This window comes from Mytilus edulis, chromosome 4 (genome assembly GCF_963676685.1).
Source record: "Mytilus edulis chromosome 4, xbMytEdul2.2, whole genome shotgun sequence".
In the NCBI taxonomy this organism is placed as follows: Eukaryota; Metazoa; Mollusca; class Bivalvia; order Mytilida; family Mytilidae; genus Mytilus; species Mytilus edulis.
Genome location: NC_092347.1, coordinates 15,988,433 through 16,000,854, shown reverse-complemented (window position 1 = coordinate 16,000,854; position 12,422 = coordinate 15,988,433). Strand labels below are relative to the sequence as shown.

The window sequence follows — 12,422 nt, the reverse complement described above, 5'->3', positions numbered from 1 at the left end:
GTACACAATTTTTGTTATAATTAGTTAAAAAAAAACTTACATAATTCAGCAATGACATATTAACTTGCATGCTCCTTTTCATCTTTTTAATTGGAACATGATCAGTACTTTTTCTTCGTTGCCGACTTTTTTTATAATATAATCTTTCAAACTGTTCTTGTCTTTCAAAAGAAGCTCCATTTAATGTTATATCCAGATACATTTTGGAGGTTCCTCCTATTTTGTCAATTATCATTGTAGAATGTTTACAAGGACTCACAATAAGACAATTTCTGTATGGGCTAACAGGTAATCTTAATTTGTGACCAAGTTTGTTATGGTCAAAATTAAAATGTGATTTCTGAGATGTGAATTCTATCAAGTCAGGGTGTGTAATGACACTTTGAGAGTTTGACAGAACATTTTTATTCCATCCATAAGGGGAGGAAGCTGTCATTTTAATTAATTCTGAGATTAATTCATCTGATAACTTTGTTTTACATGTGTCCAGACATACCTGGAAAACTTATTTTGAAACTAACCAATCAGAGCATACTTTAACCTGTAATTAACCAATCAGATTGAAGAATTACACTAAAGGTAAGTGTCAGCTTGTATAGTTAATCCAATTAAGAAATGTTCAAATATGTCTAACAGTTTTCCTGAACTCTGACCCAAAGGGCAAAATTAACACTTTGACATGTAAAACATGTAAATAATTATGAAAATAACAGTAAACAAATTAAATAATCCCCCTTAATCCTAAAAGACAACTCTTCTTTACAAATCTGACACCCAAAAGTGAAATTAATTGATTTTTAATCATTCTGTACAAATCTCTGATTTTAAGGATTGTTATCAGATAAGTTTTTACATGTTTCCAACAAAGGTGAAAAAAAGAATAAAATTATTTTTTATAAAGATTATTATTATATAATTTCTATTCATTCTGGGATAATTCATATAACCAAAGAAAAATAAACAAAGTTAATCTCTACAAAGATCAATGTGTAGATAAAATTACATCAACCCTGGAAACAGTTTAAACCTTCAAAAAGTTTGTCTTGACAAAACAAATAATTTAACTTAACTCTTAAATATATTTTCAAATTTTAAATAACTTCCCATCATGGAGTTCTTATATAAATTTTCTGCTAACTTACAACATCACAATTGAGGTTATAAATAAGAATGCAATTATAAAATTTTACAATTAATTTCCTATCCATTTTAACATGCACTGCACCCAGGGAAGATACTTTAACCTCTTATCTGTAAGTACATGAGGTTGTTCTCCAGAACAAAAATACATCTAGAATGTAAAACCTACTTCCAAAAGTGCACACATGTATGGGGGCCTAGTGCTGACATGCTCACCAAGAGAGCAGGAGGTTGTAGGTTCAAACCTAGCTGGGTCAAACCAAACATTTGTTGCTGTCTGCTAAGCATGCAGCATTTAAAAGTATAAGAGGAAAGACCAGTCTGTAGTCAGAATAATGTGTCCAGGTAGGGTTGCATGTCTACCTGTGGGATGTTTGTTACCTTGTAAACTAGAATACATATTCAAAATAAACCTAGAGTATGTCAATCAAGAACAAAGCAGGGTATTCTACATCTCTATATTGCATGAACACGTTTTTTGGGTCTTATAAATAAAATTATTTTATATTTCTGAAATATATTTTCGGTACGAGTCCAAGTAGTCCACCTTAAATTCTCATTGAAAACTTTCATATATTTTTTTTAAATTTTAGAAATATAGCCAAATTTGGTTTAAGGACTGACTGTATAAAAACATTGTTGCTTCATACATAGCCATACCACAAAGTCTATAGTCCTTATTTTTGTACTAGGATATCTAACTTGACCTATAAGATTTTTTCACGATTTTTCAGCATGAAAGCTTTGTTCGTCAGAGAAGTATAGGGTTTGTACTTGACTTTTCTTATTTTTGCACTTAAATTCACAACTTGAACTCTGATAAGAAACTTCTCAAAGTACTTAAGGTTTTAGTTTTTTTACATATAGCTAAACATATGAAAAGTAAGACCCCAGTCAATCACTGGTGCCAATTTTAATGATTCAAGTCTCATTCTCAAGATATTCAAATGATAAAATTTTATACAGGTTTTTTTATTGTTTAATCTAAATTAATAAAATCAGGTACTGAAATAATGATTTCATGTCAGATAATCCTTTATGTTGTCATTTTCTTTAAATTAAGTTTCTAAAAGCTACAAAATATACTACTTTTACTATGAACATTAGGCCATTTAGCCCAACTATAATTGTCAATGAGTTGCCTGACTATTTATTTTGTAACCTGGGCTCCTTTTAACAGGAAGTCAAGAATTTCTTATTAAATACTTCAAACTAATATTGACAGAGAGATAAAACTGTTATAATCTAAAGCCTATCATTTCACAAAAACATTCCATGTCAGATTATAACAGTGCTTCCGTTTCAATCTTTTTTATCAATACTTTCAAATTTGAAATCCTTTTTCCTACTATTTTAAACAATTTTGCAAGAAACTTTAAAATTTCTACATTTTACAGTTACCAAACAGATTTCCTAAGATATGTTTTTTTTCTTCACAAACAACTTGTAATAATTGTAAACCATGAAAGTGGACCTTAGCATGACGCTTCTTAAGATTTTAAACTTATATATATATGTAAATAAATGCTCTTAAGTAGTCAAATACTCTGTATAATTTAATCACATAGTATCATGAAGTCAGAAACTTACAACATATTTCTAATATCAGTTTACATGGATTATTTTTCCTATAGGGCCTTGTGATAATTTCATTCTACATGTATTTAAAAAAGAAATTTTGTTACCCTTTGAGTAAACAATTCAAAAGGGTTTTACCATTAGAATGAAATAAGATAGAGTGTCCAGCAGAGACCATATGTGGTTCACCTAGGGATTAATTATAATCAAAGGGTTAAAGTAGATTTACTAACCACTTGTAGACTAAGAATCCTTCTTTTGGCAGGTTTTATTTGAAAAATGATTTGACATAAATGAAAATACTTATAATCATATTTAATATTGTCTGAAGTTAAATTGTGAAGGATTATGAAATTTGATGTAATGTCAAACAACTTTGGAATTAGTTATATTTATAATGATCATATTCTGTTTTAGTTAAAAGACACTACTACAATACTTGAAGTTTATAATTGACATACATGTATTTTAGTCCAAATTTTCAAAATATATATAAGACACAGTCACAAATTTCTATCATGTAAAACTTCGAATACAACTTATAAAATAGCAATGCAATTGTCATAATACGAACATCTTTTATGTATTAGCAATCAAACTTATTCATCATTTTCGGGCAACACTTTATCTTTAATATTAAGTTTGACAAATTACTATTTCTTTAACTGATAGCAGATAATGATTGAAATGCATGGAACAAGGAACATAAAATGTTTTAAACCATTGAAACATTTGATCTATAACCCTTCATTTGTAACCATAAATTTCTTTGTAACATCTTAAAATGTATCAGTTATCATGTAACGAAACATCAGTCTGTTACATAAAAAAATGTTCAAAGGAAATTGATAAAGTCATTCATGTACATTTCACAGATAACTGTGTATATTAGAAAATAAATAATATATAAATCTTTAATAAAATGTAATACATGTAATTTAGACTTTTGAAACTGATTTTTTTTACCATTTAAGTTATGAATATTTGCTGTAGTGTCAAAGGTAAAATGTTGTGTGCATTAGAAGAGCTAATGCATTCAAGTTAATAGCCATCAAAGCAAATATTATCAAATACGACAGTACCCCCTATTATGCCTCAATATATCTGTATATCAAATTTTGACTTCATTATTATTCTTTACATACAAATTTGATAATGTAGCTTTATGAAGCATTTTATTTAAAAGCAAGGACAAAAGTTTTTAAAATTTTCTTTTATAAAGGTTTGTCAAAATATTTTATGTGGCACATCATATTCTGTTATATAAAACATCTTCTGAAGAGAAAATTCATAAATAGAGAAATATGATTTTCATGTAGGAAAAATTTCACATGCAATAACAATATACTAGGTATCATGACTATACAAATTGAACTTGTCCTGGCTTTAGGAAGCAAATAAAATAGCCTACATGTTTTAAATATAGAAAGAATATAAGTGGATATCCGTTTCTTCCCTATGAAGCCTTTCTTTTTCCCTCTTCACTAAACATTTTTTTAAGTATGGGAACCAAGCCCACTTAAAGATCAATACTGCATTTAGTTTAATAAAAAAAAACTTTATTAAAATAATCAAATTTGGCTACACATGTAAAACCCGTTTTTTTTTTATTTGATTTCATTCTGATTTCAATCCTCTGCAATGAATTTCTTGTAAAGCTAAAATTGAATAAGGAAAAATAAAAAAAAGTTTCACAAACATATAAAAAGAGTAATTTCACTTCACTAGAATTCATTGAATAATCACAAAAAAAACAACATTTTCCTCAAAGTCAACCTCCTTTCTTCATCAGGCAAATAATTAAAATCAATTAGTATCATGCAAACCAAGTTGTAGAAATTTTGTAAAAGTGCCTTTTTTCAATAAAAAACGTGTCTCCCTTTTTTACTTACAAAACAATACTGATAGTCAAATAAAATAAATATATATGAGATTGGATGACATGATGTAGTTCTGTCTGTGCTAGAAGTCCAATGATAATAATTTAATGAATAGTAGGTTCTTAGAAACTATAGGTATAACAAAATACAAACTGTTGGATTATGCTCATGCCACAGAGAGAAAGAGAAGCTGGATAAAACAAAATTTGTTTGCAGTTTTAACCTTTTATTTTTCAAGCTTTCACCCACTATTTATAGATTATTGTTGGTCATCTCAACAAGATTGATTTTCTCGCTTGGGCCAGGTACAGGATGACCAATGATAATCTGTTTATCGCTATTTTGATATGACTAGGTTGTTTTTTACATTGACAACGGCACAAGCGTCCTTAGTTTCTAGTTATAATTTCTCATCTCTCTCTACCTTGCTGAGAAAGGAAATTATCAGGCAGTAAGATCAAAGGAAAATTTCTTAAAATAGCAATAAGCTTTATTATTTATGTTTTTTCCCATGAATTACCTCATGTGAGTGACTAAAGGGATGCTGTAGACGGGATAACTTTCTGGTTCGGGTCTGTGGCTTGGCCCAATTTTCTTGTAAATCATCTGAGGTTCGATTCTTTTCCCTCTGAAAAAAATATAGATTTTCCTGTTAATTTCTAAATAATCATAAGTTGTAAAGAAATGATGAGATGATCCATTTGGGGAAAAGGTTCCCACACTTAGTTTATATTCTTAGTAATGTACTACAACCATCCACATATTTCTGAAGGTATCTCTTACCACATAAATTGTAAAGATTAAACAGGAAACAAATATAAAGTAGGTAATATTAGGAAATCCTTTAATTTGCAAGTCAAAACACAAAAAAAAAAATATCAATAGACATTTTAGATTAAATTGCACCAAATAAATATGAGAATGACATAGATATACCATTTCTTTACTTTTTATACAGCTGTGTCAATTTCAATACATTAGGTTTTATATCTTTAATTCAAATTTTCTGACAACCTTTCATCTAACTTTAAACCTGTTTTTGCTTGTTAAATCTTTTGAGTTACTTTTCGTCAAATTAAAAAAATTGATGTCAAGTTGTAGTGGATGAACAAATCAGTTACACTGCACATATTTGTTCTTCACTTTCAACTTAGTAATGCTTAGTCACAATATTTCTAACACACGAATTGACAAAAAGTTTATTTGCCTCTTCTAAAAATGTGCCAATCTTGTCCTGTAAGACATATTGTCAATAACAAAGTTTTTGGTGGATTTATTTGTATAGGGAGAAGCATCACAGAAAACTTCCATCATGATACTATTTTACTTGAAACTTGGATGGATTTAGGACTGGAATTATTCAATCACAGTGCTTCTGTTAAAATTGATAATGTTTTCAATGAAAAACTTTGACAGTGACAACAGATGATTAACTGGACCAAATTTACCTTGTCAAAGATTTCTTTAACCAAGTTAACTTTGATAGTGACAAGGCTTTAGCAAGTGAGAAGATTAAACTCTGAACAATGAGTATTTCATCAAAACCAAAAGTTTAAAACCTCAACAGTTTGTGGTCATGATATGTTGTTCATGGTTTCTAAACACTCATTGGAAGACCAATTTGCCAATGAATCCTCATATTTGACAGCTACATATAGGATACATGTATGCTATATTTTATCTTCTTATAAAAGTTTCTAAACTGAATTATGTCAAGCTGTAATTTAGTACATGTATTAATTAATTTATTACCATCTGGTGCGCATTTACTGATTTTTTTCCCGAAATTGTCTGAGCGTAAAGTACATTATCCAGGAGTTGTAAAACTTAAGTTTTCAACTGGAAAATAACACTGTTTGTGAAAATATACATGTACCTTTAAGAATATCTGATACTTTAAAAACAAGAATGTGTACATAGAACACAGGATGCCCCATCTGCACTATCACTTCGTATGTTCAGTGGACTGTGAAAATGGGGTAAAATCTCTAATTTGGCATTAAAATAAGAAAGATCATATCATAGGGAACATGTGTACTAAGTTTCAAGTTGAATAGACTTCAACTTCAACAAAAAATATCTTGACCAAAAACTTTAACCTGGAGCGGGACAGATGGAGGGACGAATAGACGCACAGACCAGAAAACATAATGCCCATAATTGGGGCATAAAAACAAGTGACCATAATATATTTGATTTCAGAAAAAATGATTATATAAACCATAAAAATATTATATCAAGCATCTTTTTTAAAACAATACCTTCCAAAATTAAGATATCACCATAAATTCTTTATACTGCAATTCTTGAAAATTCAAGTTATAAATCTGCAACTCCCCACTACAAAATGCTATACATAAATTAGGTTTATGCAATTACCCACTTATATTTAAAATGCAGAAATTAGTATTAAGTTTGTTTATACCCCAACCCTATGGTAGCAACACTCAAGTAGCACTTACAGTGGAGTTTATATCTGCCAGTAAATACAATATTCCAATGTTATGTAATTTTGTATTCAAATATGATGTATGTTGCTATTTACAAAGAAGCTATAAACAAAGGCTATGAATAGTTATGTTAAAGTCATACGCTATCATGATATGGCTAATAGATAAGGATTTCACAGAAATTCACAAATATGTCCTACTTGTACTTTAAACCACCATACCATCCTCTTTTCATTGATTATGACATCACCTAACTGGACTTGCCAGAAGATTTCTAGTTGTAATGAATAACAAGCAGGTACCACTATTTGAGCAGGAACTGCTTACCTTTCAGGAGCACATTATTTCAACTTAAACACAAGTTATTGTCTGGAAACTACACATATATGGGCCCCTAATTCCTAATTTATTGGGACCATAACCCCCAAAATCAATCCCAACCTTCTTTTTGTGATTATAAACCTTGTGTATAAATATCATGGATTTCTATTTACCTATACTTATTGTCAGGAAACCAACTGTTTTTGGACGACAACAATGTGATACCAATATACGAACTTGACAACAATCCTCTGTTAGATTCTACTTGGTATGTTCTCACATAAAACCAACACTAACCTTATTTTGCTTACACAGAAAGGGTGATAGCCATTTGTGTAACTCAAAAGACGTTTTGTAAACAAAAAGTGGGATAACAAATAAAGAAACCCTTAACCTAATCTTACCTTCATGTACTCATTAAAATCTTTGTAAGAGAATGTCAAGGTCAGTTTTCTCGAGTCTTGTTTCTTCCTCGGCCTCCAACTAGAGGCACCACTAACGTCAGGGGTTAAAGGACGAAAATATAAATTTTTCAAACTAAAACTCATAGGATTGGATTTTTTCCTGTCTTTCAATGAGAAATTCATACTTTCTTTATACGAGATCTATTCCACTAGCACTATAATAATTCCATCGTAAAAACAATGACGTCACGAATAAATATAACTAATGTACAAGAGTTTCTCAATCAGTATACACAATAGTTGCATGCAATTCTTTCTCAGTTAGCTGTCCATTATAAATGTTTACACACATCAAATACTTTTCTAGAAGAATATGTAGTGAATAATATGTCAATGTCTAATGATATGTTTATGTTTACAATATTTTCTTCATTAATTACATTAGTCCCACACATTGTACACTGGACATTTTTGTGTGTAGTTCAATACTTCCCATCTGTAACTGTATAATAAAACTAAATGTTAGCTCCAAGCAAAATATTAACATGTCCAGCGACACCGCCAATATCCTTATGGACATTAAAAAGTGACAACTTTTTATGCTATAACTGTTTCACATCAATGAAAAATCTATCAGTTGTTCAACCACAGATAACACCAACTCAATGTATTGTCCCAAGTCATAGATACAGCATATTATTCCAAAACATAGTCACACATACTCAACAATGTTCAAATGATATTCCTTAAATAAACATTAGGCCCGTCATATCTCACAAAATTAGCCTGTCAAATGTGTGACTGTATTTAAAGTTATATCTCTGAAAGGTGTAATTCAAATAAGAGACAGTATACAGGTATTTAAAAGTTGGCTTTTAACGATTTTGAAGATATAATTCTGTGTCCAAATTATTCTAAGGATCCATAGTCAGACATTACACCATTTGTCATATAACGATTATGGCAAAAACCTGTCCCAAGGCTAGGGAACAATATACTAGATCAATTACTATAAAACACCATAGTTCTTAATATCTAAGAGAGAATTTAAATGTTTTAGTAAATGCTTTCCAAACAGGTATTTTTAAATAAATGTTTTTAAGTATTTAAAGTTTTGAATATAAAGACCACATGGGATAGATTTGGCGATTTATTCTTGTGTATAATTATGTTGGTTTATGAAATGTAAATCATCCTAACGACTAAGTAGATGTTATGACATTGCAGATTTATGTGATCTTGAAACAATTGTACAGGTTCTAAATATAACTCAACATACATTTTTTTTTTAGAATAAGATAAATAAATCAGTTAAAAGTTAGATGGCTTAAATAAAACAAGTCCCAGACCATTGAAAACAACTGCAACTCAATCCTGAACCAGATGCTCCCAGACCATTGAAAACAACTACAACTCAATCCTGAACCAGATGCTCCGCAGGGCGCAGCTTTATACGACCACAGAGGTTGAACCCTGAACAGTTGGGGCAAATATGGACACAACATTTAAGCTTGATACAGCTCTGAATTTGGATTGTGATTAAATAGTTGACACAACATAGGTTTCTGACACAGAATGAATGTGGTCTAAGAACTAAAACTTAAAAACTTTAAAATTTTTAATTGGACATTTACCTATTATGGTCCAATATCTAAAATCTAAATACATGGTTAGATTCAGCATATCATAGAACCCCAAGAATTCAATTTTTGATGAAATCAAATAATGTTCAATTTTAGACCCTTAAGACCTCAGTGTGGACCAATTTGATAACCGGGCCCAAATATTAAAAATCTAAATACATGGTTAGATTCAGCATATTGAAGAACCCCATATATTCAATTTTTGTTGAAATCAAACAAAGTTTAATTTTGGACCCCAATTTGGACCAACTTGAAAACTGGGCCCATAAAAAATATCTAAGTACATGTTTAGATTCAGCATATCAAAGAACCCCAAGAATTCAATTTTTGTTAAAATCAAACTAAGTTTTATTTTGGACCCTTTCGACCTTAAATGAAGACCAATTTGAAAACAGGACCAACAAGAATGTGTCCCCAGTACACGAATGCCCCACTCGCACTATCATTTTCTATGTTCAGTGGACCGTGAAATTGGGGTAAACCCTCTAATTTGGCTTTAAAATTAGAAAGATCATATCATAGGGAACATGTATACTAAGTTTGAAGTCGATTGGACTTCAACTTCATGAAAAACTACCTTGACCAAAAACTTTAACCTGAAGCGGGACAGACGGACGAACGAACGGACGAACGGACGCACAGACCAGAAAACATAATGCCCCTCTACTATCGTAGGTGGGGCATAACAAGAATGTGTCCCCAGTACACGAATGCCCCACTCGCACTATCATTTTCTATGTTCAGTGGACCGTGAAATTGGGGTAAACCCTCTAATTTGGCATTAAAATTAGAAAGATCATATCATAGGGAACATGTATACTAAGTTTGAAGTCGATTGGACTTCAACTTCATGAAAAACTACCTTGACCAAAAACTTTAACCTGAAGCGGGACAGACGGACGAACGAACGGACGCACAGACCAGAAAACATAATGCCCCTCTACTATCGTAGGTGGGGCATAACAAGAATGTGTTCCCAGTACATGAATGCCCCACTCGCACTATCATTTTCTATGTTCAGTGGACCGTGAAATTGGGGTAAACCCTCTAATTTGGCATTAAAATTAGAAAGATCATATCATAGGGAACATGTATACTAAGTTTGAAGTCGATTGGACTTCAACTTCATCAAAAACTACCTTGACCAAAAACTTTAACCTGAAGCGGGACAGACGGACGAACGAACGAACAAACGGACGCACAGACCAGAAAACATAATGCCCCTCTACTATCGTAGGTGGGGCATAAAAATTAAGAATCTAAATACACGGTTAGATTTGGCATATCAAAGAAACCCAATAATTCATTTTTTGATGAAATCAAACAAAGTTTAATTTTGGATCCTTTTGGCCCCTTATTCCTAAACTGTTGGGATCAAAACTCCCCAAATCATTCCCAACCTTCCTCTTGTGGTCATAAACCTTATGTTTAAATTTCAAAGATTTCTGTTTACTTATGCTAAAGTTATTTTACGAAAACCAAGAAAAATGCTTATTTAGGCCCTTTTTGGCCCTTAATTCCTTAACTGTTGGGACCAAAACTCCCAAAATCAATCCCAACCTTCCTTTTATGGTCATAAACCTCGTGTTTAAATTTCATAGATTTCTATTTACTTATACTAAAGTTATAGTGCGAAAAACAAATGTCTTCGTACGAAGACGACGCCAACGTCATACCAATATACGACCAAAATCTTTTCAATTTTTGCAGGCGTATAAAAACTAAGAATGAAGCCAACTTATACTTCTTAGCCTGAAGGTTAATTGATTGATTGATTAATTGGTGTTACTCCACATTCAGTACTCAGCACACAAATGAAACTCGCAGGATTCAAACTCACAACCTCAGTGTTGACACACAAGTGTTGCAGTAGTTGAACTACTTAAACATATTACCACTGAGGCTAGCGCTCCTCTTAGGCAAAAGAGACTTTATCATAATTAATTCTGTGAATTTAACCTCATTTATTTTAGGAAGCTTTTTTTGAATAAATATGTAAAAATAAAGGCCCCATCTTGCATATAACATTATAAAGGGATATAACTGAAGAATGGTCAAAAGAGACACTACCCAAATCTGTACTTGATCTGAGCTTTGTGGTAATAAGCATTGCATTAGTTTCAAAATGTTTGTTTGAAGTAAAATTAAGTTAGAGAAAGGGAATAAAAAATGTATTAATAGTCCCATTTGTAAGGGGGCTAAGTCACTGTAGAACGACAAATTAGACTTCACCATAATTCCAACTTGATCTGTGTTCTGTGGTAATAAGCATTGTGTATAAGTTTCAAAATACTTGGTTGAGACAAACTTAAGTTAGAGAAAAAACGAATTTTGGGACAGACATGTTTACAGACAAGGGTAAAACTTTATGCCTCTACCCTACGACTTGGGCATAAATATCTAACAAATACAAAATCAACAAGCTTTGACGCATCTGAACATTAATGATGTTGTTCTGATGTCATAATTGTGAACATTTAGGAAGTAAAACCTTATTAGAGCAACCTGAAATGATTTTGTTAGGATGTGTATCTGATTCATATTCATCTTTCTATGTAAAATGAATTGAGTCAAAGATTATAGACAATGTCTTATAGAAGGAAATAGATTTCACAAATGCAAATTGAAAAAAATAGGCAACCTGGCTAAAAACCTGTAAAATTTCATATATTTGAAGCTGTCAAAATGATTAAAATTAACATCAGACAGAAAATGGGTTTTGTTAATCTAAATTTGTATATATTTGAAAATCCTACATATAGGTTTTACGTACCAAATTCAAATCATCCATTTTGAGACCAAATTAAGGCCTTCGTGGGTTTATCCCTTTGTCAAATGCACCTCCATTTTAAACACAATGATTGTAATCGTAAACTGACAAAATTTCTTGACCAGAAATAACTATTTTGAGTCTATAACTAAGATCTTTATCATGAATTACATACAAAACACAGGGAAATCTCTTATGACAAACAATATTCATGATATATATCTTAGTCAAAAGCT

General features: G+C 31.1%; 1 protein-coding gene across 4 annotated transcripts in view; it reads right to left on the bottom strand.

The window, feature by feature from the left end:
* LOC139519080 (regulator of G-protein signaling 12-like) overlaps window positions 1-12,422 on the bottom strand; it is a 50,024-nt gene that overhangs the window by 11,429 nt on the left and 26,173 nt on the right. For all 4 annotated transcript variants that reach the window (XM_071310871.1, XM_071310868.1, XM_071310870.1 and 1 more), the window contains one exon: window positions 5,119-5,226. In XM_071310871.1, the coding sequence (XP_071166972.1) occupies window positions 5,119-5,226 (108 nt within the window). The remainder of the gene's footprint in view (window positions 1-5,118; window positions 5,227-12,422) is intronic.